Source organism: Columba livia, chromosome 1 (assembly GCF_036013475.1).
Source record: "Columba livia isolate bColLiv1 breed racing homer chromosome 1, bColLiv1.pat.W.v2, whole genome shotgun sequence".
In the NCBI taxonomy this organism is placed as follows: domain Eukaryota; kingdom Metazoa; phylum Chordata; class Aves; order Columbiformes; family Columbidae; genus Columba; species Columba livia.
Genome location: NC_088602.1, coordinates 92,104,996 through 92,118,438, shown reverse-complemented (window position 1 = coordinate 92,118,438; position 13,443 = coordinate 92,104,996). Strand labels below are relative to the sequence as shown.

Genomic DNA, 13,443 nt, shown 5'->3' with positions numbered 1-13,443 from the left:
AAAATTCAAAAAACAGTCAAGAGGGAAAACGTGTGGGGTTTTAAATGCAAGTTTAGTTCAACACACGCTTAGGCATTCTTCTGTCACATGCACAGTTGAAACAAGCAGTAAAACCCAGGCTTATATAGATAGCAAGCTGAAGATGTGCAGAGGAACAAAGCTAGAGAAATTGGTGCGGATAAACCTATTCTATCAGATCTCTGACTGCACTCCAAGCAGTACAGTGATCCTCCCAAAGATGACTCCTTCCCCAAGGTACAGAGAAGTCAGTCAGCTACATAGTGACGAACTGGCACCAGCAACTCAAATAAATAGTCACAATGTTCCTTACATCTCTGCATTTAAGCAAAGTAATTACACAAATTGTGTTTATATTAGTCTTACTTGTTCAACTTAAGTGGCTTCTACCCCTGCAAACACTTTCGATTTAGAAAATGCAAGCCTTTCCAGTACTAAAACACAGGCAGAGTCCCTCATCCTGTCATTTGTATGGCCATGAAAATGCAATAAGAGTAAATATCACACTGTAGGTAACCTTGATTCTCCAGGCGCTATATTATACAGAGTGTACTGCTAGAACATGCTAAGTCTTTGCATTCTACATGAGAAAAATATTAATTGTCCAGTAAGAAGAAACTTTGATGTTCAGTCTCATTGCTTTATAATTGAACTCCTAGTCACATAATCAGCAGTAGCATTTAATTTAACGTCTGACCTTCTGTTCAACTCATTTACTCTACATCAATGGCTTTGTTATTTAAATTTACAGCACAAATTTCAGTGAGAAAAATTATCTAGACACTAAAGAATTTAAACACATTTTTAAAGCAAGTTAACAAAATTCAGCTTTTGTCTGATAAAATCTTCAGTGCAAAAATAGAGTAAATTTCCATTTCTAATTACTGTGTCATGCTGTTAGATTAGAGTGCAACTTTTGAATAACCATCAGCTTAAATGCAGCGAGTGGCTGACAGTAAACACCACCTAATTTCACTGTTCCGCCTCTAATGAAATTTGGAAGAATGCAGTGTTCTTGAATTTGTTTCACTTAAGGTCTGACCGGAACCAGTGCAGAGCACTAAACAGATTAAACATTGACAAAATATTTATTATATTTTATAGAACAGGTCTGTGTTTATAACAGGGAGAGAACGCAGTGGACTTCATCACAATGCTAGGTTTCGGGTGCTGACAAAATTCTTTCCCTACAAATCTCTTCATCTTTTCTCTGCTATTTTCTGCAGAATGCAAACACCATGTGATTATTTCTGCACTTACAAAGTACAGAAACTAAGGTTTTTTCTGTCAAATATGCTTGTGATTATCCTACAAAACATCTATTCCCATGAAAATAGCACCAAGTGTTAAAACAAGGAAACCTCCTTGCAGTTCAAAAATCTGTATTTATTTAGCGTTACATTCCCATATTAGATTACACAATCCCATACTGTGTTATAAAACCCAGCCATAATTGCAGAAATTGGGTCTTTCGCATCAGCCATTTAATTAATGCATGTATAGTAACAGTTACAGCCCAAGGAACTGCCACCCATGAATGTGTCCAAGTGTGGGAGTGAAAGATTGAGAAGGTTGTGAGGGAAGTATATGCCAGAACTAGGTAAGTCAACCAATGGCTTTTGTCCTGAAAAAATAAATAACTCTAAATGCACAAAAAACAGATGGCATTGATTATTTTAGTTCTCATTTAATTCCAGAAAGACTGGCTACAGAGAAGATGCTTTTTGAGGCCACCATTTATGAGGGCTTTAGAAGAAAGCCAGATTATTGCCTACTTAAAAATAGTTGTCTTCCAAGCCATTGCAGTCTCAATTCAAGCCCTACTTATAGAGGCTTCTTAATAGATTACCAGTTTGGCAGATTCCAAAGCTTTTAAAGGGCAGAACAGTAAAGAAGTTGTCATGACAGACCACAATAATTCTACTAATTTGCTCTACTGAGGTTCCAGAGACTTCTTTTTTTTCTTAAAGGAATGACAAGTAGAAGGGACACAGGAATTCTCAAAGCTGAAGACCATGTAGCTACTATTTTTAAGGAAAATGAATTCTAGGGAAGTTATGATTAATAGCAGAAATTAAAATAAGACATACTCCTTAGAGTTTCATCTTAAAAAACAATTACACTAACTGCAGAATATTCTCAAAGCAGCTCTTGAGGCAGAAGACATTTAACTGGTACTTCAGCTAGCTAGCATTCCTTTATGTTCTAGTGAAAACCATATTTTCACAATATAAAAACAGCAATTCAGTTTTAATTAAACCTAAAATATAAGACAGCGAAAATACTTATACTGCTCACTTCTGCAATCAAAATTCTCTCACTCATAATATGTTTGGAAACTAACAGAGCGCTTGTTTTTTCTGCACAGAACTCTGAAAACAGTCTGGCCAGTTACTCATTAGGCCAATCCCCCCTGCAGTTCCTTTCCCAATTCTTTTTTTCTATACAAGAAGTTCCATAGTTAAACAGAACAGGTGAAACTTTGTATTAGCATGAGATTGTCTACATACAGCTGTAGGTAACCCTTTATGAAACAAATGCTAGGCTCCTGTCTCGCAGAGAGATTAATGTAACGAATTGTATTCAAAATAAGTAGAACATTGAGAATAGGAAAACACTACAAAACCACAGCATATATACACTTCCATATTTCTAGGATCAGAAATTTAGAAGAGCTTCGCAAGTTGCCCTAACTCAGAATAACAACTTTCCTTCCTTAAAGACTGCTGCACCTTCTTTTCGCTATTTCTAATAATAAAATGCTATCTAAAAGGAAAAATCCACCTATTCAGGAAATAAAGAACACTGATAAAAAAAAGTAGTTTTATGCAGCTTGTATCTCTCACGAAGATTTGAGGTTTATTACTCCAGAACTCCACCCTCCATTTAAGTACTCATGGATCTATATCAATGTTAATAGAAATTTAGACAGACAACATTAAAATGCTGCTATTAATCCACAAAGCAAGTACGCCACTTTGAGATCATACCCCTGGGAGCTAAGGCAGACAATGATTCACATTTTTCAATATAGTCTTGCAATACTGTGACGTCCCTTGGAGGCTGCAAAGGACTTCTTGCCACTAAACAGTCTAACCTCTATTGTTTCTGTGGGACAGCAGTAATCTGTGGTGGGTTACAAATAAACATTCACTGACAGATCAAGAGTTAGATCATTCGAGTTGTGGGAAAATAAGGGGGGGGATTTTTTTTCCTCTTTTTAATTTTCTTTTCTTCTTTTTAAGGAGTTTTACTACCACTACGCAACTGTTTTCCCACTTTATTATTCTAATTCAAACTGGGAATATATACAAGTGATCTAGATTTTCACTTAAATATTTACTTTGCTTAATTCACAGGTGATTGAAAAAGAGAAGAGAGACAGCAAGAAACGGATGTCTGTATGCCTTTTTATGATTTATAAAGGCAGCATGAATAAGTTTTAGTTCAGCTTTATTTAAAAAAAATGCACAAGTTCAGGTCTTGTCTCTATGACAACTACAGAACTAGTGGAATGATTCTCCCCTTCTCAAGAGGCTGAAAAACTGAATAACTTGGAGAGGAAGAGATTTTTAGTCAGACTATTTACAACTGTTTAGTTTTGTTAACACCTATTTAAAGTTAATACCTACGGAACATTTTTGTAGAAAGGATGTCTTGTTTAAGACAAAACTTTCTTTGTTTAATTAAGAGGCAAGGGAAGTTCCAAAGGGACATTTAAGCTTCCACTGAGTCTCCAACAAATAAGTAGAGACTAGATTTGATGTTTGTAAGATGAAGATAATTTGAAAAGAACATAACCTATTTATTTAAAAGTCATGTAAATTCGGGCCCTCTTTTAGGCATGCATATTTCCAAAGCAATTGTTTTTCTTGCAAGAAAATAATTATCTTCTTTCTCCACTCAGAGCAAGATTCTCCCTTTAAAAGTCCTTAATACAACAAAAAGGTTTTAGAACTGCAATACACTACCCTCTCTTTCAAACAGTTAACAGAGGAAAAGTTAACATATTTTTTGAAAATTACCCATCCTTCTGCTGCTTTTTCCAGTCTACAATGAAAAACAATACTACTTCACTCTGTCTAGTACCAAAAAAGAAGTTTGAGTAGTAATATAACACATGTAAATTATGAATAATCTATGCAAGTTAGCATGTCTGGGTCTGGCACAGTCACATAATTTTAAGCGGAAACAATTGCAATTCTGCACAAAAAAACTGGGAGACTGTAGAAAAGTTTGTCATGTGTAACACACAGCAATGGAGATCTGTCTAAACTCACCAAGGAATGGTAAAAATTTCAAGCTTTCAAGCTGTATCTCCAACTACACTGGAAACAGTCTATGCCAGTCTTAATTTCTGTAGCAAAGTCTTTCTGTGACAAGTCTTGCATACGATACCCCATTAGAAGATTTTTAATAGTAATTACTGTGCTTAGTGACTGTATAAGTACAGTTTTAATAAAATTGAAAGCATTTAGTAATTTGAAATTAGGGTTGCAAAGTGCCAACTTTGCAAGTGTCATTTGTAGAAGGATGGCTACTTCCAATCACTAAATTAGTAACTTAAAAACTCAGCTAAAACATATTACAAAGCACATTTGCCTTATAGACTTTTGGAAAGCACACTGAACTAAACAGGTGATTTTAAACTCCATATTGTGAAAGACAGTGACTGTCCAAGTCTGTACAACTAAACTTAACTATGATATAACTGCGATTCTCCCATCCCTCCCATGTACTCACCATATCTGTGCTAACACCGGTTGAGGTAACCCAGATTGAAAAAAAAAGTTTCTAGCTTGATCACCTATAAAATAAATAGGACATCATTTCAGAAAATGCTAAAAATATCTGTAAGAGGAAAGAGGAAATCGTGACTCAAAAATATCTAAACCACAAGCAACAGTAAATCCATGAATACTTAATACTACACATAAATAACAAGGTATGAGATTTAAACTTACTTTGTCACTTGTACACCTACCAGATATTTCCAACAAGCACATATTGTTTAAATCTGCAACAGTCAGCACCACACTAAGTCAACTGGGCATAAACATTCAGGGCAACGGGAAACCCATGGTTCACAGTCCCTTATCTGTGTTAATGGCCTTGTGAGAAGAAGAAAATTTCTTCTTCCACAGAGACTATGTATCAATATAAACTCTGAGATTTTTTTTGGAAGTACAAGGCTAGTCAGCTAGCACAAACTAGTGGTCTTCACCCTGATGTGAATCTGATAAGCCACACACCATTAAAGAAAGCAACAGCATATTTCAAAGTAATTTTCCTGCTCTCCATTAAAAGCAAGGGTAGAAAAGCAATTACAAAAGGATTAGGCACTTGGAAATGTTGTGGCTTGTAGAGGAAAGCTGTAAACAGTAGCACTAAATATCAAAGAAGGTCAATAAAAACAGTAGTATTTTGTACCATATCTGTCATGTAACAGTAGCAGAAAAGTTTTATACTTGGAGGCATGTATGCCTGTGATGAGACTAAGAATCTGATTACGATTTCACACTCTGGAAATCCCCTTGATGGATCAGACACAGCAAGAAAGGTACAAGACTTCTATACATTTCATTTCAAATGAGCATCAGAATGTAGACAGCACTGAAGAAAATTAAATACAACAAAACAAACTATTAATGGCACCCTATTGCCTGTAAAATTAAAGCAAATTAGTGGTGTTCAATGAAAATTTAGTAGTGCAACTTCTTTACTTGCAGCTTTGCTTCCCACAACTTAAATAAATATTTCCATATACATTTCTAAAAGTAGTCATCCACGCCAATTTTAATAGTTTAAAGAATGCATTCCAGAAACAGATTTCAGTTAAATCGATACATCTTTATTTAAATAAACTTCTTAATCTGTTAGTGTGTTAGCATGGTTGTTGACCCCAGGCAGAAACTAAGTACTCTGCCAATTCCTCATTTCCCTCCACTCCCAACAGGATGGGGAAGAGAATAGGGAAAGCAGAAGTTAGAACACTCAGAAAGCATATTGGTCAAGCTAAAGACAGTTTAATTAGTGAAAGAGTAGGAAAAAAAAAAAAACCACAAGTGATGCAAAGCTCATCACTCACCACTGTCCTCAAGCTCAGTCTCTGAGTAATGGCTACCCTGGAAGACAACAGCTCCCACCCGCCCAGTTTTTGCTGAGCACGGTGGTGTGGGAGAGAGGCTTTGCAAATTGTGTTCATCCACAGACAAAAGTTGATGTGTTATCAACACCACTTTAGTCACAAATCTAGTCACAGTGTCATACAGGCTGCTGTGAAGAAAGTTAACTCCATCTCAGACAGACTCAGTACAGTGAGCTAATTTACTGAGCACATTAAAAGCATTATAAATATTACCAGGTATTGGAGTGATTCCACATCCTGAATTCTAACTCTACAGTTTCTAATTATCAGCCGGCTCTACACAATAGAACTGTTTTATTTTATTTTAGCACAGTTATTTTATTCCTACTTATAGAAAAATCAAGTGGCATAAACCAGTTGTATAGCTGGTAAATATCAGAAAAATATCAGAAAATAACAGAAAAGATGGGTTGATGTGGTAAAGCATATGAAAAATGGAATATAAAATGAGTAATATCTGTTCCATTTTTAAAATTCTTATGCCCAAATGTCTCATAGGGAACTCTATACATATTTAGGCTCATTAGTTAAGATTTAATTAAATGAAATTAGAAGTCAAAACTATTTCATTACCAGTGATAAATCCAGATATTGGTTTCAGACTATGGAACTGTTGATCATGTTTAGCTCTCTCCTCCACAGTAATAGCCCAGACATCCAGATTGCCTAGTTCAAAAAAAATTGAGAAATAAAATTAAGAAATATTACCTAAAAACTGCACTATTTTTATTTCTGAGTATAATTTTACCATATCATACTGGATGTCTAAAAACAACATATACACAGAAGCCATTCATCCAAAGCCTATAGTTGAAAGCTCCATTAATCCTTAAATAGTCATTTAGGATGTATGAACTTACCAGGACTGTGTTACCTCATTAAGATGACTGCTGAGCACCGATTCAATTATCTGGCTCATACAAATCTTCAGTTACAACCAGGCTACTCAAAGTGCAATCGAATTTACAAATGCTCTATTAAAAGACAATATCAGCATACTAGAGGATAGAGTGCAGTAGGTTCATAGCACTAGATATTTAGGGGGTAGGAAGTCATTTGCCTCTCAGAGCACATATAGCTGAAATGCAATTCAAGTTCTTTTAATTGAAAAGGTACCTCAAATACTATGTAGCTTTGTACTACTGTAAGAGAACTCTTCTCCTTACGTGTCTAGGAGAAGCGTGACTCAACCAGATAGTAAACATTTCTCACAGGCAACAATAGCACAGCAAAGTGTGCTCCTCATTCTTCTGAAAATGAGAAATCTGAGTAAGAATGTGTTACACAGACCAGATTCTTCACACCATACTCATGAATTGGAGGCAAATATTTAGCTTATATTGAGATTTACTACCCTTCGACAGCGCTGTCCTTCCACAATGCTTTCTCCAGTTTTACCTCCATTTTTGCAGCACTTCCCTTGCAGACATTTCACTTTCATCCACCAAATAACTTATATTTAGAGCAAACATGTATCAGCTTCCACTCAAGACCTCAAATAAACACCCTAATACTGTGTTTCAGGTTTGTCTCAATAATTTCTAACCAGTAAAACATAATTATTTCAACATCCATAGAAGTACATTACACTGGTGCAACTTATTGTAACTCCTATTTGTATAGGAACATAATGACATGAAGGTATCCAAGTTAACACAATCACTATTTTATCAAAGTAATATTAGAAGATAAAATGTAGACTTGTAGAAAAATAAAGAGAAGATCTAGCATTCACTCTGTCTCAGTACTAATGTCTTAGAGATGAAACTTCAAGTAATACGGTACACAAATATTTACAGCAAGTCTTTCAAGCTGCTTGCAGGGTGAGGCAGAATCAGACTCAGCAATTATAAAGAACATGAGAATTTCCTGTCTCCTGAACTACTTCTATTTAAAAATCTACTTTCATGTGGCAAGATATACTTTGGAGAGAAAAGGAAATGGACAAGAGAAGAAAAACATTCCTTTAAATGGCAGACTTGGTTAATGAAAGAAGAGAGACATTCTTGGTAAAAAATTATGACCTCAGTTTTAGGTAGCCCGTGTATTTCTAAAAGTAGACACACTAATAGTATCTGATTCAAAGACAGGACATTTTCAAGTTAGTTCAAAAATCCCAGAATTTTAGTGATTCAGCTCACAGAGGCACCACAAACAGATTTCATAGCTGTGCTCCCTGTGGGGCTGAAAAAGGACTCCTCTTTGGGCACGAACATCCCAAAACACAATAGTTCACATATCCAATAATCTCCCCCATCTTCTCAAGAACTCTTGACAGGATGAAATGAACACTGTTAAAACTTTATGACCAATATGCAGACTAGACCAACTAGTCTTGGCCAACTAGGGACAGATGAACATATCCCTGTTTTGGAAACGACTACTCCAGCCTAAGATCCTACGGCTAGATGCGGTGGCTTACACAAAGAGGGAGAATTTCTTTAACGTAATGTGGGCAGAGAAAAACAAACAAACCAACCAAACATTGAATTTGCGATAATTTGCTGGCTTGCTCTCTCTGATTTTGAGGTATGCATGACTATAGTACCAAACAGGAAAAAAAAAAAAAAACACACACCAAAACAAAATAAAATGAAACAAAAAAGAAAACCAAACAAAACCCCCTCCCACACACAACAAAACACACCAAAGCCCCAAAAACATAACATACCCCCAGCTCTTCCTAACCTTCCACAAAGAAGGCAATAAAAACCCAGAACTAAAAACTCTTATGGCATAAGGTAACTAAAAAAGTATTCTATTAACTATTTTGAAACAAAATTTGTTGATTTCTTCTCTGGAGTCCCTGGAACTGGTACAAATGATTGTCAACATTTACTCTTCCAGATGGAGATCTGGTTGGTATTGAAACAGTAGATCTCCTTTGTGGGATATGAACATCAAAAGAGCCAATGCTAAACCAAGCAAGCTTAGCAGCCTTTTCAGTCAGAAAAGTATGGATGGCATTGACTTGTTTCCAACCTTTTTTATTTGAGAAAACTAGAAGATATAAGTGAGGGCATGAAGCAGGATCTTACCCAACACCAAGACATCATTCATGTCTTCAGATCCTGGATGCTAACACAGAAGTTGCGGGGCTTTTCAATATATTTGGATACATACCACCAAACCACAAAATTGACTCATAAGCAAGCTATTATTGAATGCAGCAGCAAGCCCTCTGACCACCTTTTCTTTTACATGGCTTAGTAATCACCTCATCATTAAAAGCAAAGCAGTGGGCTCTCATATATGAAATGGACATTTTCTTCTCCTGGACAAATCAACAGAAGGTCGAGCAGACGGCATTCTTCCTAACAATTACAAAAATCCTACCATGCTTATTTTTTTTTCAGTAGTCATCCTTAAAGTAAGCTGCGTTCTGAAGTATCAATGAGTCACCCCAATTTAAATAGCAGGTGCGGTCCTCTTTCCATACCCATTTCCCAAACTGACTTGAAAGATTCTTCAAAAAGAAAGGACGTGAAATAAAAACATAAACATCATTATTGGTATTCACAAGCAGAGGGACACTAGATACTGCACATTTGGAGTGAGGGCTCTCCAAACATGGAGACTGCATAAATTTTCTCCTCTGCATTTGATTGGCGACTACAGGTAACAAAATGTTGCATTCTCAAAAAGATGACAGATTTCCTCATAAAATCTGAGATTTTCTCTCCACCATTGGTTTCCTCTAACAACAACCTTAGACTTTTGCTGTCACTCTTCTAAGAGGAGATATGATGTTACTTGGTAGACTTGGTTCAAGTATTAATGTAATAACAAACTTCCCTCACACCACATTATGAATTAAAGATAGTCCAGAAACTACATTAGCCACATGCTTATTTAAACTGCCTCTTTGCAGAGCAGTCAGATGAGAAAAGTTGTTTGAGAAGAAATAGTGAATTCCTTCCTAAAGCCATCTACTAGAATTAACAGGATTCTGGACAACAGATGCAAGATCAAATGGTAATGTATAAAGTTGAAAAAAGAAAGCTGCTATCCATCTGTAATGCAATGAAAACTCTCTGAAGACAGCAGAGGAGAATGCTTTGAAGACAAGATTTCCATTAAGAATGCATGTACATGTTTAAATGTGGGTGCATGCAAAGCACAAACTCTAAAGGAAAGGAAATACTTCAGTCTGAACAAGCAGATTTCATTCACATCATGATTTCTCTTAGACTGGAAAGATCTTCGTGAAATGAAGCTATTCACAACTTTTTACATGATCTGAAAGTGTCTCCTACATTAAACTGTCCCGCGAGTTCATTTGATCAAGGTTTTTGGTAGCCAGCTTTACTCCTGAAGTCTGTCACCAAACAAGATTTAATTCCAGGGGCTGGAGCTAAAGATAAACGAGACAATGAATGGCAGCTTCCCATGATACATTTGTTCTAGCTACCACATGCAAAGAGTTGCTCTTTCTGTTGTGCTTCAAAATTTTTCAGACTGGCAGAGACTGGGTGCAATCAGTTGTGTTTAACAAGAACTGGTGTTCCTCTAACAACATACTCTGAACAACACGTGTTGATTGAAGTCTCCCACTGAAACACCAAGTACAAATTTAGTTCCTAGCTATATCCAATCCCAAAGATTTCCAGATATATTTATATACAGACACACTTTTTTTTGGTGTATGTATGCATATTTATATGTGTATATATATATATATATACACACACACAGACAAACATACACAAAAGAATCATATCTGCATCTCCAGAGAAAAGCCCTTAACAGATGCAACATTTAAGCGGAACCAAACTAGTTACTGCGTGTCAGGAGCAAAATTTATCTTTGTAATCTTACTGCAGATTGGTTGCAAAACTGGGCTCAAAAACATGTTTGATGGGAATAGCAAAAAGTAATGTCTCTGTTGCATTACCAGGGCCCTTCCTGGATCTTTCAAAAAGACTGAAGTTCAAGTTGCTACACCTTCCCTTGTCATAAATGGAGAGCTAAAAAAATACAGCACCTTTGTTCTAATATAAACATGGGTTATGGGACAATAAGGAACATATATTTAAAATGATAGCATCTAAAGGCATCTGCTGTACTTTTTAGCAATTAAAAAGTCCAAGAATCCTCAAAGAAAAAGCATATCCATTTCTCAGCCACAAGTAGTACTTATAAAGTTAGGATTTATAACATTTAAATAGCATTTTAGACTTTCCTCTGAAAAAAAGTATATAAAAGTATATTAAAAAAAAAACGCAGGCAGGACTGAATGGGGAAGCTTAAGACAGGCAAACAAAACCGGCTAACTGCAGAATGAGGCTATGCCCTACTGTCAGTGGCTGAGTGGCCTGGATCTGCCCTACGGTTACAAACTATAGGACTGTAATGGATCAATGCACAAAAAGGGATCCAGCACAGCTTTTCTGTTTGACTCTTTTGAGATGCCTCTGCAAAATTTCATGTTTGTTCTCTAATGGGTCTGCAAAAGCATCACGAATCAGATAAACTATAATCTCAGAAAGACACGCTATCCACAAACTCTATCCATACAGAACATATTTAGAAAGCAACACATTTATGCAGAATTTTTGCGTATAAGAATACTTCAGAATACACTATAAACCACCTACCCCCAAAAGGTGTTGGAAACTGAGCCATGGTTCTGTCACTTTTAGCTTGTTAATAGATGCCTGAAAAAGAAAAAAAAAATAACACAACAGATAATCAAACAGGTACAGCATCTTCCTTTTTCAACATATTTTCTTACCATCATATAGTCAATTAGTACAGCAAAATAAAGGCAATGAAGAAGTACGATCATATAAATACTACCTGCAAGAACTGTTACTTACAAGAGAACTAAATGTCTCATTTTTGCACTATCCTATGCATCCACAAGTGCATTTTCATACTAGCAAACAGCTACATTTCAGTTCTGTTTCAAGAGTGTCCCCCCAAAACAATCTTCATTTACAAATAATCAGTGATGTAGTAAAGAAGAGGGTTAAGTAAGCCACAACAAACAAGATCTCTGTGACACTGCTTAAGGCTGTACTACTTTACTGGGTGTTAGGCCTCTGCTCCTACTTAAGAGCAATATTGGCTCTATTTCCAACTGCTGAAATCACACAACATTGTCAGTGATCTGTTTTTTATACCTGACAGAAAAATTCATTAAATGAGCTGTCTTGCTTAGAGTTCCTTAATTTCAAACAAAGTATATTAAAAAGCGAAACTAGATTTCAAGACTGCTTTACCCCCAAAACTAGCCCACAAATTTAATAAGCATATCTGAATGGAAAAAGTGCTAAAGGTGACATCACAAGCAAAAATACATTAGCTGATAGTTGATACTCTTAAGTCAGCTTTTATTTGAAAAGAAAGCAGTGCTATCTACACAGTTTAGAACTTAATCTTTAAAGAAAAAAGGAAAAACATTTTTCTTACTCCACACAAAGACTGACATGAACTGCTTGAGCCAAGAGGACAATAGCTAGCAACAGAGCCACAAAACAATGAAAAAGTAGCCTCTTGTCCAACTAGATTCCACTCATGTTTTCCAGGCAACAGGAGAAAAGAAAAAGGAAACAGAATCAGGAGAATAATTTAGACTGCTTGAACAGCAGCAGAAATTTATCAATATCACTAAGAAAAGGCATTAACTTGCATCAACAATTTCCTTTTGTCTGAACTTCTTGTTTGCTCCCCTCCCATCCCCCTTTTCACACTTCCCACGTACTCTTCTGGCTTCCAACTTGGGAACCTACTATATATACACACCACAGATGTCACTGCAGAAAAACCCACAGCACTTTTGTAAGCCAGTTTCCCCATCAGTTGTAATTTAGAGAACTGTGAAAAAATACTGATTTTTTTTTTTCTTCTCATAATTTCGCAGAGCAACCAAGTGTGGTACATGAGTCAGAAACCTTCCAAATGCCAGGTAACACAGCCAATACTAATTTCATGCATAGCAAGGACTACCTCAAAAGTTTTAAATCACATAATACTGATACAGTGTTTTCAGAATAGGCAATCTTAGTAGTACAGCTTTTTCAAAAGCATTTCTTAAGTGCTAGAAGATCAGCACTTCAATCTTTGCTTATTTTTTTTTTATTGTACTCAGTTGCACGCAATTCCTCTATTATTATTCTTTTATTTTTTACAAATGCAAGCAAATTCTGGAGGGGGTTGAGGGGAAAGAGAGTTCTCTGAAGTTCCACATATGTACTATTGAATCTTACAGCACAGGCAGCTTTTAAAGTCGGGCATTATAAAGATAAAATGAGGGAGATCAGCAGAGCACAAAT

The 13,443-nt window shown here is 36.0% G+C and overlaps 1 protein-coding gene across 16 annotated transcripts in view; it reads right to left on the bottom strand.

Annotated features, from left to right (window-relative positions):
• ITSN1 (intersectin 1) overlaps nt 1–13,443 on the bottom strand; it is a 136,325-nt gene that overhangs the window by 94,473 nt on the left and 28,409 nt on the right. For 14 of the 16 annotated variants that reach the window (XM_065066825.1, XM_065066884.1, XM_065066842.1 and 11 more), the window contains exons 2-4: nt 11,764–11,823; nt 6,740–6,832; nt 4,762–4,825 (exon numbers count right to left, since the gene is read on the bottom strand). In XM_065066825.1, the coding sequence (XP_064922897.1) occupies nt 4,762–4,825; nt 6,740–6,832; nt 11,764–11,791 (185 nt within the window). In that variant the 5' untranslated portion in view covers nt 11,792–11,823. The remainder of the gene's footprint in view (nt 1–4,761; nt 4,826–6,739; nt 6,833–11,763; nt 11,824–13,443) is intronic. The other 2 variants (XM_065066896.1, XM_065066897.1) reach the window with 1 other exon arrangement.